General features: G+C 37.9%; 1 protein-coding gene across 4 annotated transcripts in view; it reads left to right on the top strand.

Annotated features, from left to right (window-relative positions):
* Nucleotides 1–2,871: 2,871 nt before the first annotated feature.
* The window catches only part of ACACA (acetyl-CoA carboxylase alpha), a 221,727-nt gene continuing 200,603 nt past the window's right edge, over nt 2,872–23,995 (top strand). For all 4 annotated transcript variants that reach the window (XM_074262047.1, XM_074262045.1, XM_074262046.1 and 1 more), the window contains exons 1-3: nt 2,872–3,020; nt 14,336–14,382; nt 17,938–18,190. In XM_074262047.1, the coding sequence (XP_074118148.1) occupies nt 17,964–18,190 (227 nt within the window). In that variant the 5' untranslated portion in view covers nt 2,872–3,020; nt 14,336–14,382; nt 17,938–17,963. The remainder of the gene's footprint in view (nt 3,021–14,335; nt 14,383–17,937; nt 18,191–23,995) is intronic.

Genomic DNA, 23,995 nt, shown 5'->3' with positions numbered 1-23,995 from the left:
GTTTAGGTAATATTGTCATTTTTATTATATTTGCTCAACCTATCCAAGCACATTTGATATTTTTCCAATTGTTTAAATCTGACTTTATTTGTGTGGAAAGTGTTTTGTAGTTTTGCTCATATAGTTCCTGACTTTCCCTTGGCAGATATATTCCCAAATAATTTATACTATCAACAGTTATTTTAAATGGAATTTCTCTTTGTATCTCTTGCTGTTGTATTTTGTTAGTAATGTATAAAAATGCTGATGATTTATGTGGATTTATTTTGTATCCTGCAACTTTGCTAAAGTTGTGGATTATTTTTTTTTTTTTTCCTTTTTTTGAGGCTGGGGTTAAGTGACTTGCCCAGGGTCACACAGTTAGGAAGTGTTGTCTGAGATCAGATTTGAACTGGGGTCCTCCTGAATTCAGGGCTAGTGCTCTATCCACTGTGCCACCTAGCTGCCCCTTGTGGATTATTTCTAATAGTTTTTTATTAGAATCTCTGGGGTTCTCTATACCATCATATCATCTGCAAAGAATGACAGTTTGGTTTCCTCATTACATATTCTAATTCCTTTAATCTTTTTCATCTCTTATTGCCGAGGCTAGCATTTCTAATACAATATTAAATGATAAGGGTGATAGTGGGCAACCTTGTTTCACTCCTGATCTTATTGGGAAAGGTTCCAGTTTATCCCCATTACATATGATGCTTACTGACGGTTTTAAATAGATGCTACTGATTATTTTAAGGAAAAGACCATTTATTTCTATACTCTCAAGTGTTTTTTTTTAATAGGAATGGGTGTTGGATTTAGATTGGTTTTGATTTAAGGCCTGGTCCTTAAGAAAAAAATGTAGCCAGTAAACCCCAAGATATCTTGGGAGAGTTCAGAGATCAAGAAAAACAAACAAAAAAACCCCCTTCCTAACTGTGTTACCCTAGGCTAGTCACTTAACCCCAATTGCATCAGCAAAATAAAACAAAACAAAACAAACAAAACCCAAACAAAAAGAAAAAAAAATTTTCAGGGCATCTGTAGGTAAGGGTATCTGTGATACCCTTTGTGGATGGAGGGAGGGGAAGGAAAGGAGGAAAGAAAGGAAGAAGGAAAGGAAAGTTTTCCAACTGACTAGTTCCAGTTTGTGGGCCAGCTGAAAGTGAGGCTGGTGGACCTTGCATAGCCCTCTGTCATTTAAATCCAATTCACTTGCATGTCATGGCAGCCTCTTCTTAATGTCATGATTCCCTTTAAGAAGGCAGGACAAGCTGCAACCTCCTGATTTGTATAATTTGGACAAGCTTACTGTGGCTCTGGAGTATCCTGCAAGCCTTCATTTCCTGCTCTCAATATGCAAAACCCAACATATTTCCTTGGAAGAGCATTATCAGGACTCTTGGCTTCATCATAAATACCTCTGGGTACTTTTATTCCTACTCACTCCCTTCCTTATAACTTCTTTAACATTGCATTAAAAACTACCACAAATCAGTAGAATGTAAGCTCCAGGAAGGCAGGCTTCTTTTTTTATTTTGGGGTTCTCAGAGCTTTGCACATAATAGCTGCGTAATGCTTCTTGAATTTAATTAAACAGCAGTATCCATACATCTGTTTGATCGTCCTGATAAAAACAGGCTTCTCAAATACTATAATTTCCCCTTCAAAGAGGAAGGGGCCTGGGCAGCTAGGTGGCGCAGTGGATAGAGCACTATCCCTAAAGTCAGGAGGACCTGAGACAGTACTTCCTGGCTGTGTGACCCTGGGCCAGTCACTTAACCCCAATTGCCTCAGAAAAAAACCAAAACAAAACAAAACAGGAAGAAGCCGAAGCTTTGAGAGAACTTAAAGGACTTGCTCCTAGTTCACTTCCAGCCAGCATCAAAAGCACATCTGAGCCCGTGGTCCCCCACCCCGAGTCCAGCTCTCTCTCCTCCATCCCTTGGGGATGCATTTTGATTACCATGAGGATGGGGCCTTTGGCTGCACTGTGGCGTGGGAAAGAAGGAGGCACTTAAGTTGGGACACTTTCCTCCTGGTAGAAGTCTGATGCTGAGACTATGTCAACTTCTCTGAGCTTCAGTTTCTTTCTCTAATGTGATTAATTACTGAAAGAAATGGCAAAGCACTTCAGTATCTTTGTCACAAAAAAACCCCATCAACACTGTGATCACGCTGCGGCTCACTGAATCACCAAGACTCGTATTATCAGTAGCCTAGTGATCATGGGAAATCCCTTCATCAACTTTCAGCCTCAGTTGTTCCATCCGTGAAATGGGGATACTGCTAGTTCGGATAGGTCCGTGCCCGAGAGAGTTTGAGACAGGTATGTAAAGCACTGGGTGAGCTGAACCTTAAAATGTCTAGCTGCCCCCTCATGCCCTCCACCCCGGAAGATGGCCTGCAACAGCAGTTCAGGGCGTCCCTTTGTCCTCAGCCCACGAGGGCAGGTCTCCACGTAGCCTGGGACGACCTTGTCCCCCCAGAGGGGAGAGGGGAATGAAGGGGGACGGGGAGGGGGAGGGCAGGGGATGGTGCCGTAGGCCAGACACTCCTCTCCCTCCGCCTTCCCCCGACACTCCGACGACCGCGAGTGGCAGAGCAGCGCTCAGACCATCGGCATCGCCTCACGTCGGCCCCGCCCAGGGCTGCCCTCTTATTGGCTGCGATGTCCCTGTTCGCGAGCACAGGCAGCCAATGGGAGGAACCACCTCTTCCCTCCCACTTCGCCCGCCTTCTCCTCCTGCCAGGGGGTCGGAGGTGAATGGCCCCGAGTAACCCCGGGATTTAAGTCACCCCACCCCGGGGCTCCTGGCCGGTCGGGCAGAGCTGGGGGCCGGCGCGGAGGGGGCGGATAGTGGGCGGGGCCTAGCAAGAAGGAGGCGGGGTGCGGAGGCTCCGCCCGACGCGGCCTCGCGGCGGCTCTAGAGAGCCTGTCAGCCATCGCCCGAGCGGCCGGTGTCTCCTCTTCCCCTGCGCAGCCGCTTCGGCCCGCACGGGGCTTCCCCGGCCGCCGCCGCCGCCGCCGCCACTCTGAGGTGAGGGGCGGGGAGACCCGGGGCCCCGAGCTCCGAGCGGGGGGCGGGGGTTGGAGGGCGGGGACCGAGTCTCGAGCCTATAGAGCCCCCCCATCCCCCGAGCTGCTGGCCCCGGAGTGCGCCCCCCCGCCCGTCCTTGTGACCGCGAGCGCGGGGCATCCTCCCGATGCTTATTGGGGGCGCACGTACCCGGGACCTGTGATGGCCTGGACCTCCCGTCGCTCCGCAGTCGCGGCGATGTCCTTCCCCCATTTCCTCCTCCTCTCCCTCGGCCTCGGGGTCCTCCCCGATCCCCCGCACCCACCCCTTGTTTCCCCGGAGGAGCAGAGCCACTTCGGGGGTCGGAGTGTGGGGAGGTGCGCGCCCGGGCGGTTCCGGACGAGTGATTTAAGCAGCGGCCCCGCTTTTGCCCCCCTGGTGCTGGCCGGCTGGGGGAGCACGTGCGGGGACTCCGTGGCAGACGGAGGTGCCTGCTTTAGTTTTGTTGGGTTTAGCCATCCCACGAGGATGTAGTAGTGGCTGTGCCCGCGCGCGCACGTGTGTGTGTGTGTGTGTGTGTACACGCGTTAGGTACTCCTGTGCCCCCCCCCCTTCCTGCTGTCCCAGGTGAGCTGAGCTTTTACTACGGATGGGGTCCGAGACTGGGGAAGGAGACGTGGCGGGGAGCTCGCGAAGCCCGGGACCCAGGGTGCCTTACAGTTTGGGGGTGGAAGTGGTTGGGAAGTATCCTCTCACATTAGCATCCCCAGGTAGGCCTCGTAGTTCCATGACGTGGATTAACCTAAAGATGCATTGATTAGAAGGCAAGATCTTAACGAAATCCCAACCCCATGCAGGACTAAATAAAAGCTACTCCTAATTCCTGCTTAAACCGTGTTTCAGCAGGCTGCGAAGGGAAATAATACTATAACTATGAGAAGTCAGCCCTGATTTCCCCCCCCCCCCCCACACACACACACTCCCTGTATTTCATTCATTTTTTCCCTCCCCGCTCCTTGGAGCAGACGAGGAACGGCACTTTCTATGGACACACTATTTCCTCTTCCTGTAGGGGTGGGAAAACTGCCTTCTTTGATGAGGCTCTCGGGGTGGCTGAGTGTAGAGAATCGTTTCTGTGCTGTTCATTTGACTGTGGCTTTCAAAAAGGCAGTGCGATTTACCAAGTTGTGTCCTACAACTGTGTGCTGTCATCCCATGATGTATCCTTGACTACTCGGACTAGCTGCTGCAGTTTGGGGAGTAGTGCTGGTCTGCCGGTCATCCGAGGCAAACTAATTTTGCCAGGTGAAAAAGGCAGAGGACAAAAGATTAAATGTATAAAGTTTATTTAATTATATAATAGAAAAGCTCCTTGCAGAGGTAGCTGTATTCTTTTCATCATGGGGATTTTAAAATACATCAAACTAGCTTGTAGCAACTTTTAAAGTGAAAGAACAGAAAATGAAGAGAAATTACTTGAGTTTAGTTGGTCTTTCCATGATTCTGGTCAAATTAGAGAGATGTTAGTCCGCTGGGTCATTGTGAAAGGCAGCCCTAGAGAAAACCTATGTGCCCAGCCTTTGCCACTGTACTGCAGGCAGTTCTGTTTGTAGTGCTCTCACTTGTGGCACTTCTCTCCTTTTCAGCTCAGTGACTAAGAAATTTTTTTAGCTGCTCTCACTCAGACAGGTTTAACTGGTCTGCAATGTATGTGTGTTTTGGATGGACATCATTAATGTCCAAGGTTGGGGAAAAAATTAAATTTTTAAAGTTTTTGATTTTTTCATTGTGTTTTATTGAAGAAGATTCCTTCTCTATGGATTCCGTTGATAAGCGAGCCAATTATTTAACAATTAGGTGTGTGGGGGGAGGATGGCATGGAGTATTTAGATAGCATTTACAGTTATAAAGCATTTTTTACATGTATTTTCTCATTTGATATCTACCACAGCCACATGAAGGTAATGCAATTATATCCATATTCTCTATGGAGTCATACATTTTTTCTTCATTGGTAGAATGTAAGTTTGAAGTCAAGGATTGATTCATTTTGTACTTATATCCCCACATACCAGCACAAAAGCTGGCACACACTAGTTAATTATTGCTGGTGGAGTAATGAGAAAACTGAAATTGTAAGTGAATTTCCTGAGGTTGCACATAGCCACAGTGTTTGTAGGAAATAGCATATCTGAGAGTTGATTTTTTTCCCCAATTATCCCATACTTGCTAGATAATAAAGATAACTCATTTATATAGAACTATATAACTACAAAATAAAGTTTGTAGAGTGTTTTAAAAATACTGTCTCATTTTATCCACATGATCTCCATTTTGTTGATGAGGAAGCAGACCTTTAAAAACTAAAAGGCTTGCTCAGGGTCACACAGCTGGTCTGATGAGAAAAAGAAATGTTGACTAATTCTAGGGCCAGCACTTTGTCCGTTGTCACCTAGCAGGCTGTAATTGGTTAAACCAGATCAGGTATAGTATCTTGTTTGTACGTCATTGTTTACATATTGTCTTCTCATTAAATTGTGTCCTTCTTGAGAATGCAGACTGTATTTTGTGTTTCTTGATATCCATAATTCTGAACACAGTGCCTTGCACATAGTGCTTGTTGACTTTATGGTTAAAAACTTCCAGTGACTTCCAGTGGCTATCCAGGTGAAAGACAGATTTCTTTTGCTTGTAGGATAAAATACAAACTCCTCAGCCTGGCATTTGTGGTTCTTCATAATGTGACTTAAGCCTATTTTTCCAAACTGTTCATGCATGTTCCTCCTGTTCACATACTACATCCTTGTCTAACTGGACTATTAATTTTTCTCTAAACTCAGCATTCATTCCATGTCTCCTTTGGCCTTCGAAGCAGGCTCCCTGGCTGGAATGTACTGCTTTATTATCTTAGACTCTGGAGTCTTATATCTTCCTTCTGTCTTCAGGTCAGATGTTATCTTGAAATCTTCCCAGATATCCTCAGTGGTTAGAGCAGTCAGTGCTTTCTTCCTTGGCAAATTGTCAAATTTATCAATTGGTGTCCTATCCTCCCTCCCTCAGGAGAATGTAGGCTCCTTGAAGACAGAGACTGCTTCTTTATATCTATAGTGTCTGGTACAGTGTAGTAAAAGTTTAATAAATATTTATTGAATTGAATATGAAATCTTAAAGGCAATTGAGAAAGATGAATGGGGGCAGGGAGTTGACTAAAGGCAAATGTAGGAAAAACCAATTCAGAGACTTAAGTATTTAGAAATTTGAAGAACAGTATATGTTGTACAGAGTATTCTTTTTTTTTTTTTTTTTTTTTTTTCCTGAGGCTGGGGTTAAGTGACTTGCCCAGGATCACACAGCTAGGCAGTGTTAAGTGTCTGAGACCAGATTTAACTCGGGTCCTCCTGACTTCAGGGCTGGTGTTCTATCCACTGCACCACCTAGCTGTCCCAGTACAGAGTATTCTTAACCTGATTTTGAACAACTGAAAATTCTTGATAAACATTTCAAAATATAAAAGTTTAATTTGCTATACTAGCCTTTAAAATGAAAGGGATTTTGATTTGAGGCCTTCTTAGATCACATCGTTAAAGAAGCATCAGGCAATAGAGTATTAGCAAACTCCATTTTTAAAATATTGATCAAAGACAAAAATGGAAAGCAAAATGAATGTTCTTTGCTTTATAGTGACTCAAGTTTTTTATTTAAAAAAATTATTGAAAAGGTTAAAACATGTTATGTTTAATTTAGATACTTTTATCCGAAGACAACTGCAGGTAGTTTCTTCCCCCTGCTTAAAAAGTACAGTGCCATTTGAGTTTAGGAAGCAAAGCTTAAATAGGTTTGTTAAACTAATTTCTTTAAAAAAAAACAAAACAAAACAAAAAAACCTGCCCTTCGATTTTATTTTGACTTTATTTTGCAAATGTATTGTGAATGGTCTCACCTCATGGTTAGGGATAGATCTCAAGTTTTGGGACCTGTTGCCAAAAATTTGTAAGGGCCTCCGTATAAAAAGAATAAGTTACACAATTTTATTTCAATGAAACATCGGATGTTATTGACATAAGTACAAGAAAAAGTAAATTCCAAAAAAGTACTCAAACTCTTAATAGTCATTCTTTGAACAGTGGGGTGCAGTTAGAATCACAGAAAGGACTTTATGTCCTTTCTCTCCTAACTCAAATTGAAAAAAAGAATTTTCTACAATATACTTGACAAATGGTTATCCATTTTTTGCTGAAGACTTTAAGTGTAACTGGGGCAGGGGTAGGTGGTGCATCTCACCTTTGGATTATTCCTAATTAATTAGGATTAATCCTAAATTTGCTTCTATGTAAGGCAAACTTCCCTTTCCCCCTCCTAAATCTGCCTTTTGTCGATAAACAAATCTATTGCTCCTCCCACATGGCAGCCCATTAAACATTTAGAGACAGCAGTTCTAAAAATCAGCAGGGACTCCAGAGCCAGAGGACTTGTATTCAAATCCTGTCTTTGATACTTATTATCTATACTTAAGCAAGTTGCTTAATGTTCCTTAGAACTTCCTTATCTGTAACATGAAGGGATGTTGTATTAGGGCTTTATGAGATCATGTATTTGGAAAGATGTTATACTGGAGGCCCCATGGTATAGTAGAAAGAATACAGGATTTGGAGTCAGGGTACATTGGTTCAAACTTGGCAAGACTCAGTGACACTTTGGGCAGATCACTCAACTTCACCAGGTGATAGTGATCAGCTCTTCACAAATGCTATTGTCACAACTACCCCACAATCCATTTTATTTTTTATGTTTACATACATTTACCCATTTTACAGATGAGGAAACTGCTTGGCAAAGGTTAAGTGACTCATCTAGGATTACACAGTTAAATGTCTGAGGATGGATTTGAACTCAGGTTTTACTGACTCTGGGATTGGTGCTCTATAACTTGCCCCACCCACTTGCAACACAATTTAGACAGTGATCTTTGCAACTAAAATAGTTATATATACATAAAGATAAGTTATCTTAATCATCTTTTTATTGATACTTTACCAGCTGGAAATAAAATCAGAGTTATACTGGACTTAGGGAAGAACTAGATTTTCCCATTGTTTATTTTGGAGAATTGAAAATTATAGCACTGATTAAGTCTGACCTGAAGTGGTTTTGTCATGTTGAAATGGCTTCAACTTTCGATAGATGGTCTCTACTTTCTGAGGACCAGTATAGCTGAATAAATAAGGAGAGGCTGATCACTAGTAAGTAGACTGGCCTTTACGGGATAAATAAATTCTTTTGTCATGTGAACCCTTGAAATTAAGAAGAGTATAAAATGTTTCCTAATTCTGTATAACTTTTGCTACTGCGTTGATGGGTGCTGTAATTGTTAAGAATTACAGTTTTTAATCCATCTACAGTAACAGCATGAAATAGTAGATTGAAAGCTGACCTCAGGGCCAGGAAGACTTGGGTTCAAGTCCTATTACATACTAGATTTATTACCTTGTGCAGGTTGTAGAACCTCTCAATAATCTAGGCAGCTCCTTGAGATTTAAAGTGTAAAAAATATGTTGAACTGCTTTGGTAAGGGGGGGTTATCTCATTCCAGAGTTTCTTAAATCAATGAAATCACAGGCTTAGTCCCTATTCCTTTAAATAGGGCCTTACCTTTTTTTTTTTTTTTTTTTTTTTTTTTAGTAGCTTTTTATTTTTCAAAATACATGCTAAATTAGTTCACCCCCAAACCTTCTGTTACAAATTTTTCTCCTTTGCTCCTCACCTTCAAGACATCAAGTAATCCAATGTAGGTTAAACACGTGTAATTCTTCAAGCATATTTCTGTGTTGCAAAAGAAAAATCAGATCAAAGAGGAAAAAAAAATGAGAAAAAAAAAAAAGCAAGCAAACAACAAAAAAAAGGTGAAAATGCTATGTTGTAATCTATAGTCAATCCCCACAATTCTTCTCTGGATGTAGATGACTCTCTCCATCATAAGTCTATTGGAATTGGCCTGAATCATCTCATTGTTGAAAAGAGCCATGATTTAGCTTGTGATTCTCTAAACATGAGATTATTGTCTGGTAACCAAGAAAAGCTGAATTGTATAAATTTCTATTTGTATGTGTGCACATGTTAATTTTCTCTTTAAGGTATCTTTTTCTCATTTCTTCTACTAGAGAATAATGCCTAATAATAAGAAAAAGTTCATAACTAACACAACCAAATATGACCTTACATATAGCATTTTATATTGATCCTTCATTTTTTTTCTTCAAGAAAATGTGGAAAGGGCAGCTAGGTGGTACAGTAGATAAAGCACCAGCCCTGGTGCAGCTGGTGCCCTGAAGTCAGGACTACCTGAGTTGAAATCTGGTCTCAGACACTTAGCTGTGTGACTCTGGGCAAGTCACTTAACCCCAATTGCCTCAGCCAAAAAGAAGAAAGAAAGAAAGAAAAGAGTGGGAGATGTCTTTTCATCTCTTTTTGGAGGCTAGATTTGGTCATTATAATTTCATAATTTGCAGTTGTGATTATTTACTTACTGTTTCCATCTACATTGTGTATATTGTTTTTCTGGTGCTCTTTACTATATTTTGTATCAGTTCCTGTAAATCCTTCCATGTTTTTCTTTTTTTCCCCCTTTTTGTCTTGTTTTCTTTTTTTCTGGTTATACATTAAAAAAAAAACACCTTTCCTTATGAATCATGTTATGAGAGAGAAATCAGAACAAAAGGGAAAAACCTTCAGAGAAAGAAAACAAAAGAAAAAGGGAAATAAACAGTGAACATAGCATGTGTTGATATACATTCAGTCCCTTACATGCTTTTCTATTTATTGAATCTTGACTATAACTGTTCTTATTAGAAATGAAACACAATCTATAACATGTTGTATCCAAATAGAAGGATGGACACAGATTCCCCTTGGAGAAGAAAATAAAGGAGTGGTTGAATTCATTTTCTTGTACATTCATAAGCAATGAGTAAACATGTTTCAAGGAAAACTGATGTTACATATTTCACTGTTCACTTCTTGATGAAGATATACAAAAAAAATCATCATCAACTATTCAACTAGCATTTGGTATTTTTTTTTTTCCCCTTGAGGCTGGAGTTAAGTGACTTGCCCAGGGTCACACAGCTAGGAAGTGTTAAGTGTCTGAGGCCAGATCTGAACTCAGGGCTGGTGCTCTATCCACTGCGCCACCTAGCTGCCCCTCAACTAGCATTTGTTAAGTGATTAGTATATGTATATATCAACCTAAACTCCAGGAAGGCATCTTACAGAAAGGGAGAAGTTCTTTGAGATAGAAGCGAGGAGGGAGAATGTTCCAGGAATGAAACTGTTGATGCATATGCATAGGCACAGAGGTGGGAGATAGTATTAAGATGAATGGTGAGAAGGTCAGTTTGAGTCTCAGAGTATGGAAAGGTGGATTATATACAATAAGACTGGAAAGGTGTGTTGAATCTAGGTTGTAAAAGATTTTAAGAGGTAAACAGTAATTCATAATTTTATTCTAGAGGCAATATTGGAGGCACTAGAGAAGTGGTCAAATGCAGTTAAGGAAAAGTATTTTGGCAAAAATGGTGGGGACTTGAGTGGGGTGAGACTTGAGACAGTTATCAATTAGGCCATTGCAATAATCCAGTCAAGAAGTGATAGGGGGCTGAGCTAAGATGGTGTGAGAGTCTTGTGTAAAAATCAGATGCAAGAGATATTAATGGAGCTAGAAGCAGAAAGTTTTGGAAGTTGATGAGTTATGTGATGAGTGTGAAGAGTTGTGGCTAAAGTCAAAGTTATGAACTTTGAAGAATGAAAGGATAGTGATTTGTTTTGAAATAGAGAAATTTTGATAAAAGGACAAATTTTGGGATAAGATTAATGGTTTTGTAAATGATGAGCTGGAGATATCTTTGGACATCCAGTTTGAAATATTTAGTAGTCAACTGTTTTTCCAGATCCGGTCACATTGTTCAATGCCAAATGTACACTTGCCAAAAAGATTATTTTTTGGAGAACTCACACATGGCAAGCGCTCACAAGGTGTCAGAAAAAAGCAATACAAGGACACTCTCTTAACTTTAGAACTAATTTTATGACATGGGAGACACTGGCACAAGATTGTTCAGCATGGCATGCCCTCATCAGAGAAGCTGTATGAGGTACTGAATGAGCAAAGCAGAATTGGATTAGCTCAAAAGAAACTTGAGGGGCACAAAGTTAGAGAAGCCGTCCCCAGTGGTGTCTTATGAGGACTTTGTGTCTGACCCAAGAGAGCATTTTGAGCTTTGATTGGTCTGATCAGCCACAGTGGGACACACTGTAACTTAACACAGTGATGCCATTTTGGTTCTCTTAGAGAAGGAAGGATAGTAATCAACCAACCATTCTAGGTTAGGACTAGAGCTTGGGCCCCTTAGATCTACCTCTGGATCTGCTTAGAGATGATAATTAAATCTGAAAAGGATTGATGCAACTGAGATGGTGTCCCGGTGAGTATGGAGAGGAAGAAAAGGGCCCGTGACAGAGAGAGGAGGCTTGAAATGGATGTTGAATTAGCAAAGGAGACTGAGAAGGAAGGTGAGATCCAGGAGAGAGTAATGTTAGGCAAAGCCAGAGAGACACCAGTTTAGAGGAGAGGAAGACTGTCAAATGTAGCAGTGAGGTCAAGAAGAATGAAGACTCAGAAAAAAAGACCATCAGCTTTGGCAATTATAAGACATCATTATTAACTTTGTATAGGACAGCTTTAGTTGAGCAATGATGGGGAAGCCAGATTGCAGAGGATTGAGAAGTGAAGTAAAATGAGGAGAAATATATAAAACAATAGTTTGAGGAGATAGTAGAGAGACTAGTAAAAATTTTTGGAGGCTTTTTTAAAAATTTAATTTATTTTATTAACTTTTTTTTTTAAGGTTAGGGAGACTTGGTCTGTAGAGGACTGAAGATTAGAGATAGGGGTTGGGGGAGGGTTCTGCTAAAGAAGGTGGTGCTATCTGCCCTTCCATTTTTGAAGAGCTCCATGATACCAGGGAGGTGAAATTATGACTTGCAAGTGAATTGGGTTGAAGGTAGGGAGGGCTGTGCAGGGCACTTTCCCCTCCAGAGCCTAATGGGTCCAGTAGCAGGATATAGAACAAGGTGATTGATGATGGCCCTTGATGAAGTGGGAGATCTTGGGCTTTTTAAACTAGTGTCTTCAATTGCTCTCAATATGATTGAGGCTGCATCTATCTGTGATTAAGGCTAAGTAGCTATTGAAGCAAAGAATCTCCTCTTTCATCTAGTTAAAAACAAATCTAAATAAATAAATCTGGGAGGGGAAAACACTCTGGGTTTCTGGCCAAAGAGGTTGAAATTGTTTACATTCAATCTAAATCAATCATGACCAAATGGAGCTTGGCCTGGGACTTGTTGGTGGCCTTATATCCTAGTGGTTTTGGTTTAAGACTAGATTACTGTCTGCAAAAGGTGGTAGGGAATGGAATCTAGGACAAAAGGGAAAGGAATTTCAGAATAACAACTGTTTGGAATTTTGAATTGGTTGACTTTTTGGTTGTTGTGGAAGTCATTTTTAAATCGGCTGTCTCTATGTAGTAAGACCATTAACTTAAAGCAAATATCAAAATTGGTCGTTTCTTTATTTTCCTTAAGATTGGGAAGGGAATAAAATGAAGTGCTAATGATATATTGCCTCAGAATGTACTGGAGGATAGGGAGATTGGAAATAATTGTCCCTTGTGCCAGTATTTTTTGTAGATGAAGAGGTATAGAAATTCTATGAAAAATTATATTAGTCCCTCAATTTAATAAATATGTACTTTAATAAACACTAACAATATTTGGTTTCAAAACAAAGATCAGCATAAGAGAGTATGGGGAAAATATGATTTAGCTATAAATTTAGATATAGAAATATCATTTAGATATGACACAAGAGAGACCAAAGGCTTGAAGGCTTTATCGAAGCCTCATGTTTATACATAATCTATTCCTAGAGAGTAGGGTAATAAGACTTGGCAAACAGCAAATAACATTATAAAAATTAATTATTATATTTTAATAAATAGAAAATGACTTATAGAAGTTATTTTTGAATCAGCTGTGTATATATAGTAAGATCATTTAAAACATATCAAAATTGATATAATTAGAATAAAATATAAATGATGTAAACAATAAATATAATAATGAGTGGTATAAATAATCAAAATGAAATATCATATTTAGCTGAAGAAAATCTAAAATCTTTAAATAAGCTGTTGATGCCAAAATATAGGAAATAGATAAGAGAATGGATATCAACATAGTCATCAACAATTAGGAGACCAGAAGACTCAAACTTTTGTCTGCCAGTGAATATATTCCTTAATGTCATTTCCACTAATAAAAATGTATGAGTTTCTGATGTTGACTCATTTGATGGTGCCAAGGACTTTGGGAGCAAAAATTTTCTTTTCCGGTTCTTCAGTAGGTGTGGCTGTAGTGCTTGCCAGAGCAGTTGCCAGGTTCCATCTCCATAGGGTTTGGTTACTTTCCAGGATGATGGCTGAGTGTTCTGGGTTAAAGGCATTACTATTCTTAAGGTTCTTGGACCCAGAGTCCTGGGACAGCTACATTGGTGTCTGAAGGATTCTCATGGGGTAGTGGGGGGGGGGAGTTGACTTATTTGGCCCTTTTCCTCCTGTCTCCCTCAGGATTCCTTGCTGTTTTAGCTGGGCTGCCTTGTCTGTCCTATGCATCTGTCCTATATGGCATATAGTAAATAAAACAGTAATTGCACAACTGAACATTTATGCTTTTAGTTGACTCACTTGATTGACTAGAATGATGCTATTTGGAATTATTTCCTTGCTTAAGGATCTTTAGTGGCTCCCTAGCATAAAATACCCAGTCTTCAGCTTTTTTCATTTAAAGTTCTTCACAGTCTGCTGTCTCTACAATTTAAGCTCCTATGACTCCTTTTCATTCTGCATCTCAGCTTTCAAAGCCCATTACTTATCATCCCATCTCTATCTTCAGGCCTTACTTCCTCACCAAAATGTCTTTTAAAGTCTACACATCTATGTGACATACAGGTAGCTCATTTCTTTTCTCATCAGTTGTTTCAGTTCACTCCTTTTTTAAATGATCCTTTATTTATTAGGCTGTGTACATACCTTCAGTCCCACCAGTAGAATGTCAGCTCTTGGAGACTGTTTTTTCCTTTTTGTCTGTAGATCCCTGGGAAATGGAGAGAACAAAGTTGATTAATTGTGTACTCTTCTGGATTAAAAAACAGAACAAAACAATAACTAGAAACAATCTTTATGAGTTAATTTAAATATTTAAATTTCTCTTTTTTTTAATAGTTCTTTCTGGCGGTGGATATCATCTTGCATTAGAAGAATTTTAAGAGGTAAGTTTGTGTGGTGGTTTGTGATGTTTTGAATGTCAAAAATTTATATTCTAAAACATTAGATTTCAAGATAGGTTTTCAAATTTTTAACATCCCCCCCCCTCCCCCCCCGCTGGGGTTAAGTGACTTGCCCAGGGTCATACAGCTAGGAAGTGTTAAGTGTCTGAGACCAGATTTGAACCCAGGTCCTCCTGAATTCAAGGCTGGTGTTCTATCCACTGCGCCACCTAGCTGCCCCCAACATTGTTTTTTAAAAAAAATTTTGAGTTCCATATTTTGAGTTCCTGTTCTTTCTCTTACCTCCCTTTTCCTTAAGGAGGCAAGCTCTCAGACCTACTGCTTTTCCTCTTAACCTTCTAGGGGGAAAAATATATCTGTATATAAAAGAAAAATAAGTTTCACACAGGTAGAGGACCTGTTATAGCATTGTAGGACTATCCAATTAAATATACCTATACATAAATATATATATGTATTTCTTACTATATATATATAAGTATATATATATAGTAAGAAATTTCCTACTACATGACCCTTGATAAATTGTTGCTGTCATTCTTTTAGCATCTAGCTTTTATGAAAATTGCTTTGCCTCTTTAAGAGGATCAATATTCACTTACAGGTTTAAAAAAAAATCTTTCTAAAATAATAGTTCTTAAACAGTTAACATTCTTTTTGAAAATGAAAAAAAAATTCAACATTTACTTTTATTAGATTTTTTTTTTCCTTCCTTTCCTTCTCCCTCCTCAAGATAGCAGTAATTCTGATATAGGTTATACATATTAATCATATCTCCATATTAATCTTTTTTCTTTTTTTTTTTTTTGGCTGAGGCAATTGGAGTTAAGTGACTTGCCCAGGTTTACACAGTTAGGAAATGTTAAGTGTCTAAGGCTAGATTTGAACTTGGGTCCTCCTGATTTCAGAACCTAGCTGCCCCTCATATATGTCATGTTGTGAAAGAAGAATCAGAACAAAGAGATAAACCACAAGAAAGGGGAAAAAAAAGTGAAAATAATGTACTTCAATTTATATTCAGACTCCATGTTTTTTTTTTTTTTTTTCTGATGTGGAGTAGCATTTTTCATTACGACTTTTTTGGAATTGTCTTCGATTCCTTAAGCAGTTTTTACATATGTACTATAAAGGGAGAAGAAATGATTTTGTTTTCTAGACCCAATAATTCCTAATTTTGGTGTTCTGTTGTTTGACTTAACAGTATATATTTCCTTCTTGATATTCCACCTCCCAAAGTTCTTTATGGCATTTAGTTATTTTTGGAATGAAAATAAAAAATTTTTAGATTTAAATTTAAAGTTTTTTTGTTACTTGTAAATGAAAAATTTTGAGTTCCAAATTCTTTTCCCCTCCTTGTCTTCCTCCTTCCCCCCTCTTTGAAAGGTAAATAATTTGAGATTACATATGTGTAGTCATGTAAAACATGTCCATATTAACCATACCCCAGAAAATTGCAAATCAAAAAACCTTCAAGAATAATAAAGTTTAAAAACTAACCTTCAGTCTGCAGTTCTTTCTCTGGAGTTGGATTGCATTTTTATCAGAAGTCCTTCAGAATTGTCTTACATCATTGTATTGCTGAAAGTAGCTAAGCCATTCACAGTTCATTGTTGTGCAATATTGATATTGCTCTATACAGTGGTCTCCTGGTTCTGATTATTTCATTTTGCATCAGTTCTTGTAAGTCTTCCTAGACTTGTTGAAAGCTTCTTGCATAATAGTGGAATACAAATAATCCTTATGAGATATACATGTTGAAATATCACAGAATTAGTGATTTTAATCACTTTAATGAAGTAAATTGGCTGCAAGTTGTTTGATACTGAGTTGAACACAGCTCTTTTGAAGTTTGTTGATATTAACAATTTATTGAATTTTGTTTGCTAGAATGATTATTGTTTCCAATAATTGAATGGGTTTTTTTTAGAAATACTTTTTATTTTCCATATAATGACTTGCCTTTGTTAGGTATTGTCTGTCCACACTCAGTAAGATACTTAGTTGAAGAATGTCTGACTTATGCCAAGGGATATCTTCATGGCTTTGACATTTGATGATAGTTAAATTCACAGCTTCCTCACATTAAAGGCATTGTTAGGAGTGTATAACTTTTGTTGGAAATGTCTGTACATATAATTCAATACATCAATGATGTAATAAAGACAAATAATTGGATCATTTTTGAGAAAATTTTTTCCTGGGATTTGTTCCAAAGTGATGTGTGTCTCTTTTCTCTCCTCATATGTATGTGTACATATGCATATATACATGTATTAATTCAACAAGCTTTTGAATAAATACTAAATATAATGAACTTTGTTAGATACTTGGAGATATCTCTATATCTATGTCTGTGTGCATATGCACACCTATTAATATGTCATGTACTAATGATTTCATTGATAGAAAAACTTTCCACCAATGAAGATCATAAACAGTCTTTAATTTAACATCTTTAAATGTTAAGTGGGATTTTTGAAAAATGATATATTTCATGATATATACACAATGATGAGAATGATCTTGAATCAGAAAGTCTTAGGTTCAAATCTCTAGTACTTACTAGTTATAAAACCCTACATTGTCTAGTCCCTTAACTCTTTGAGACTTAGATAATGAGAGCTAGAAGTAGGTATCTTAGAGTTCATGCAGTACAACCCTGTCATTTTATAGATGAGGAAATTAAGACCTAGAAAGTTGCCTAAAAGTCTCATAGGTAGGAAGGGTTAGAGTCAGGATCCAAATCCAGGACCTCTGATTTCAGTGCTAGTCTGAGATAGGTTGTTGAGGAAATGCCTCAATCAGGGAAATCTTGTATCCTTGACAAAGTTGATATAAATATTATCCACTATAGTGAATTTTAAAAGTATGACCACAAATAATCTAGCTCCATAATTTTATAGATGTGGAAACTAAGTCCCAGAAAGTTGAAATGACTTGTCTAGAGTCCCACTGGAGGAAGGGGCAGAACCAGACAATTTGGTTTTTAAAAGTAATAATATACATAGTTTAAATATCACTTTAAAAAGCACAATAAAATTTCATACACTAATATTATATTTAGAACCGGAAGTTTTCATAGACTACATTTGTAAAGAATCCCTATTGTAATTGTAACTTGTACAATCCTGAATTATTGAGGGATATAGAAATGACTTAAGAAACTTGGAGAAATGGTCAGCTAGATGATGCAGTGGATAGAGCACTGGAAGTCAAGGAAGATCTGAGTCAAATTTGATCTCAGACACTTAACATTACTAGCTGTATGACCCTGGGCAAGTCACTTAATCCCAGTTGCCTCTCAAAAAAAAAAACAACTAAAAGAAACTAGGAGAAAAATATGAAGTTTTGGGGAAAGGATGGAATTAATTACTATTTACTAGTTAGGAGTAGGTGGTATTACACCAGTTCATTCCCATATTTGGGAAAATAAAAGCACTGAAATACTCACAAAGTATTTCTCTAATCATACCTTTTTCCTACTTGATTAGTCATCCTTTTTGGTTTTGCTGTACAACTTTTATGTTTTCCTTTTAGCCCTAAGGGCCTACTTTGACAACATAATGGATGAGTCTTCTCCCTTGACCAAACCTCTGGAACTGAACCAGCACTCTCGATTCATAATTGGCTCTGTGTCTGAAGATAACTCAGAGGATGAGATCAGCAACTTGGTGAAACTGAACCTGCTGGAAGAGAAAGAAGGATCTTCTTCACCAGCTTCTGTCAACTCAGATACTCTCCCTGACTTGGGACTCCCAAGCCTACAGGATGGCTTGGCCTTACACATGAGGTATGAAGAAGTTACTTATTGATTATTCAATTTATGCTACATGAATAAATAGATAAATTATGGTAGGGATGAGAATATTTTACTTGGAGTACATTTTTAGAAAGAGTCTTATTTTCTGCCTCCCTCAACCCTTAAATGCCAGGGCTTTGGGAAGTGATAGAGTTCAGGATTTGGTATAGTGTTTGCTGCTTTGACTAATGTTGTTGAGTTATCTAGGTGATTAAATAAGCCCTGTATGTAAGCAAATTTGTTTATAGTGTTCTTTCCCTAGGCTCTATCTCCTCACTAAGTACATAGAGGATTTAGAATCATAAGTTTAGAATTATAAGGGACTTTAGATGACCTAATTCAATCCCCTCATTTTATAGGAATATCGGGTCAAGTAACTTATACAGTGTCACACAGACTTTAGGTATTGTCTTTGGGATTCAAACCCAGTCCTCTATATCCAATTCTAGGTATTTTTATTTTTTATTAAAACTTTTTATTTACAAAACATGTATAGGTAATTTTTCCAACATTGACCCTTGCAAAACCTCCAGTTCTTTTTACTGTACCATTTTGCCTCTCTGGTTTGTGTATCTGGCAGTAACCAGATATTAACTATGGTATTTTGTAGGCTTAAGGTAGGGTTCCACTGTTTTCATCTCTTTAAAAAAATTATTTTTGACTTGTGAGAAATATTTATTATTGTTGCTATTTTTGAATTGGATTGACTTTTCATGGATTAAAAGATGGGGTGGTTGTTAAAGCTACCATTGTTATTATTTAGGAGCAGCTACACCTAATGGTCATAAAATCAGTCATCTCTCTACAAAATAAGACCTTTAAAACTCTGTAGAAGTACATTCCCCAGTGAAGTCTAATACCTATTCTTTGAGGCAGTAAGTGTCCACTCCTTTTTTAGGTAGTTATTTGAAAGCCACCTTCCATTGTTGTTGGTTAGAGAAAGAGCTGGAAGGAATGTTAGAAGCTGCCTGGTCCAGCTTCTTCATTTGACAGAGGAGGCAGGTAAGCTCTAGAGATGAAGTATCTAGTGTGAAATGGTTGAGTGCTTAAGCTATTTGTTAAATTGAGACCAGATCCTTGGGCTCCTCACTCTTCATATACTTCTGCCTTCTGAAACCAGGATCTTATATAGCAAGCTTTGTAATGGGGCAAGTTGGTCATGGGGAATATTTGTGGAGTGCCAATAGTGGGAGACAGAAGTAGAAAGCCAGAGAGGACCTTGGGGATCCGGGAAGCCAACTTCCTCATGTTACAGTGAAACTGAGACCCAATAGAATTAAAGAATTCGAACAAAGTCATAGAAGTAGTATTCAGTGTAGCTTGAATTGGAACCCAAGTCCTTTGCAAGAGACCTTTTTGTGTAAAATTTCCCAAGTTACTTCACAACTGATGGTGACTGATAAGCAGTTTTTCCAGTGAGGCTGTGGAACACTTAGGCTTGAGAAATGGGATCAAGTCTATGAAACATGGTATCTGTCTCCTCTGGTAGGAAACTGAGAACTTCATATTATTAGATTGGCTCCAGAGCAGGGAATCCAGGCAAAAGTAAGGCAAGAAGGTTTGTGGTCATCAAATCTTTGTAACAGTTTAGAATTGAAGAGAAATAATTCAGATTTTATTGCTCACACTGAAGTGGCATGATCCAGTAGCATATCCTGTGACTGGTGTGGACACTGGCCAAAGAAGTGGCTGATACCATATAATAAGAGGTCTAGGTCCCTTTTGATCTGTTTAAAAAAAAAAAAAAAGTCTTTTGAGGCTAGGGTAAGTTATTTCTTCATCCTCAATCTCTTAGTTGAGGCCTTCCTCCTCCTCCTGTAAGATTACAGATTTAGAACATAATGGAGAAGAGGTAGTCACCCTATTAAACTCCATCAGCATTCCCCTCTAAAAAACCTTAAAACAACACCTCTAGTAATCTGATGTTTGACAAAATCAAAGACCCAGCTTTTGGGATAAGAACTCACTATTTGACAAAAACTGCTGGGAAAATTGGAAACTATTACGGCAGAAAGTACACATTGACCCACACCTAACACCATATACCAAGATAAGATAGAAATGAATTCATGGTTTAGACATAAAGGGTGATATTATAAGCAAATTAGAAGAACATAGGATAGTTTTCCTCTCAGATTTGTGGAGAAAGCAGGAATTTGTGACCAAAGAAGAACTAGAGCTCATTTTTGAACATAAAAATAGATAATTTTTTGATTATGTTAAATTAAAAAGTTTTTGTACAGAAAAATTTTGTACAATTTTGCATATGTGGGTCCCTTTCCCTCCTTTAAGATCTCTTTGGTCTTAAAGAAGGGAAAGGGACCTGTATGTGCAAAAATGTTTGTGGCAGCCCTCTTTGTAGTGGCTAGAAAATGGAAACTGAATGGATGCCCATCAGATGGAGATTGACTGAATAAATTATGGTATATGAATGTTACGGATAATATTGTTCTATAAGAAAGGATCAGAAGGATGATTTCAGAGAGGCCTGGAGAGATCTACATGAACTGATGCTGAGTAAAGTGAACAGAACCAGGAGATCACTGTACACCACAACAAGAAGACTATACAATGAACAACTCTGATGAACGTGGCTCTTTTCAACAGTGAGATAATTCAGGCCAGTTCCAATGGAGTTGTAATAGAGAGAGCCATCTGCACCCTGAGAAAAGACTGTAGGGATTGAGTGTAGATCATAACATAGCATTTTTACTTTTTTTATTGTTTGTTTGTTTTGTTTTCTTTTGTATTTTTTTCCCTTTTTGATCTGATTTTTTCTTGTGCAGGTTAATTAATATGTATGGAAAAATTGTACGTGTTTAATGCATATTGGATTATTTGCCATCTAGGGGAGAGAGTGGGAGAAAGGGAGGGAAAAAATTTGGAACATAAGATTTTGCAAAGGTAAATGTTGAAAATTGTCCATGCTCCCCTGGCAATTGGGGGTAACTAACTTGCCTAGGGTCACATAGCTAGGAAGTGTTAAGTGTCTGAGGCTGGGTTTTAACTCAGGTCCTCTTGACTTCAGGGCTGGTGCTCTGTCCACTGCACCACCTAGCTACTCCCACATGTATATGTTTTGAAAATAAAAAGCTTTTTTTTTTTTTTTTTTTTTTTTTTTTTTTTTTTTTTAGGCTGGGGTTAAGTGACTTGCCCAGGGTCACACAGTTAGGAAATATTACATGTCTGAGACTAGATTTGAACTCTGGTCTTCCTGAGTTCAAAGCTAGTGCTCTATCCACTGAGCCACCTAGCTGCCCCGAAAATAAAAAGCTTTAATAAAAAAAATAAGAAAAACTCACAAAATGAAGTACTGTGATATAAAAAAGTGCATAATTTTCAACAGTCACCCTTGCAAAACCTTGTGTTCCAATTTTTTTTTTCTCCCATTCTTCCTCTCATACCCTCCGATAGCCAGCAGGTAATCTAATATATATTAAATATATGTAATTCTTGTATAAATATTTCCACAATTATGCTACACAAGAATAATCGAATCAAAAGGAAAAAAATGAGAAAGAAAACAACAATCAAGCAAATAACAAAAAAAGGTAAAATGCTAGGTGTGTGATCTACATTCAATCCGACAGTCCTCTCTCTCTCTGGATACAGATGATTCTCCATCACAAGTCCATTGGAAGTAGCTTGAATCACCTTATTATTGAAAGGAGCCACTTCTATCAGAGTTGATAATTGTATATAATATCTTCTGTTGCCGTGTACAAGGTTCTTCTCATTTCACTTAGTATCAGTTCATGTAACTCTCCAGGACTCTCTGAAATCATCTTCCTGATTGTTTCTTATAGAACAATAATATTCCATAATATTTATATACCATAACTTATTCAGCCATTCTCCAATGATGGGCATTCACTCAGTTTCCAGTTCTTTGCACTACAAAAAAGACTGCTACAAACATTTTTGTGCATGTGGGTCCTTTTCCTTTTTTTTAAGTATCTCTTTATTATGTAAATCTAGTAGAGACACTGTGGGATCAAAGGGTACGCATAGTTTTATAATTTTTTGGGTTAGCTAAGTTTTTGAAAGCAAAGGAAATTAACATTGATGTAATCAATTATATTTGGACTTAGTTTCTAAAGTCAGCTGATGAAATGTATATGAGCAGGCATATTTTTGAGAGGATATTAACTACTAGTATTCTAGAGACCATAACATTCTGATGCTTTTTTTTTTCTTTTAAAAAAAATAAATAAATATTTTTTATTAATTTTATAATTATAACATTTTTTTTGACAGTACATATGCATAGGTAATTTTTTTTTTTTTTTTTTTTTTTACAACATTATCCCTTGTACTCCCTTCTATTCCGAATTTTTCCCCTCCTTCCCTCCACCCCCTCCCCTAGATGGCAGGCATTCCCATATATATTAAATATCTTATAGTATATCCTAGGTACAATATATATGTGCAGAACCGAATTTTGTTGTTGCTGCTGTTGCAAAGGAAGAATTGTATTCGGAAGGTAAAAATAATTTGGAAAGAAAAATAAAAACAAAAACAAAACAAAACAAAACGCTCAGTTTATACTCATTTCCCAGTGTTCCTTTTCTGGGTGTAGCTGATTCTGTCCATCATTGATCAATTGGAATTGGATTAGCTCTTCTCTATGTAGAAGATATCCACTTCCATCTGATGCTTTTTATAAATCTGTGATCTCATTAGTGTGGATACTTCATCATTGACCATTTGTGCCTATTCTTACTGTTTTAATCTTGGCCATGTCCTTCCATAAATCCTCTACAGAACTAGTACTGAACAGAATGGAGGATGTCCTCAGGTATTAATGTTTTATGAATATAATCACTACAACCCTTGGGTTGTCCATCAGTCATTTTTCATTCTTACTCCTTGATTGACTTTTCTTTTCTTACCTGTCACTGATACCATTTCTTGAGCATGAGTCATTGATAATATGTTGCAGTTTATTTGTACCCACTGTATGTCTTTTCATTGTCATTTAGGTTAAACTACATATCAAAGTATCTTATGTATTTACACACATACACTATTATTCCAGTTTATAGAAAATTTATAAGATTTTTAGGAGTGAAAGCCCAACCTCCTTGGTAAGTCAGGTGAGGAAAATGAAGCCTATTGAGATTAAATGACTTGCCCAAAGAAATAAGTGGTAGGCTCAGGATTCACATCATAGTCTTTTAATACCATTACACTAGATGGAAATTTTTTTAAGTTGTTCTCCATACCTAAAAGGTTGTACAATTTCAGATCACCCCATGGTTCTCTAAATATAGCTAAACATAGTTGGAATTGTAATGATTTGTGCTTAGTATTCTAGGAAGAATTTAAATGAGGTATCTACCTTCAAGGTATATTGTTCAAATTTACTAAATCTTCTATTAGATTGGAAGAGGATTTATCTTGTATGGTATATTTTCACATTATGTCTTTGGGGGGAGCAGTTTTATGAACTTCTATGTTATGTGATTTGAATCTCCTGATGGTTGAAATCTCTCCTAACTGTATTGAAAAGGCACCTTTTTAGGATTGTACATATGTAATCTGTATCAGATTGCTTGTTGTTTTGGGAAGGGGGAGAGGTAAGTGAGGGAGGGAGAAAGAAAAATTCAGAAGACAAGAGTTTTAAAAAATGAATGGTGAAAAGCCAACTTTTTGCTTAAAGCAATGCTGGAAGTTTTCCAGTATTTATGTTGAATAAATCTTAGCAAGCTTTATGTGCATGAATTGTTGCTTTCTATAAGTACATATTTTCAGTATAAAACCTGTGGAAAGGTGAGAAAGCAATTCTCTTATGGA

The sequence above is a fragment of the Sminthopsis crassicaudata genome, chromosome 4 (assembly GCF_048593235.1).
Source record: "Sminthopsis crassicaudata isolate SCR6 chromosome 4, ASM4859323v1, whole genome shotgun sequence".
NCBI classification, from domain to species: Eukaryota; Metazoa; Chordata; class Mammalia; order Dasyuromorphia; family Dasyuridae; genus Sminthopsis; species Sminthopsis crassicaudata.
The sequence above is the reverse complement of the archived record's forward strand: the minus strand, read 5'-3'. Positions and strand labels throughout refer to the sequence as shown.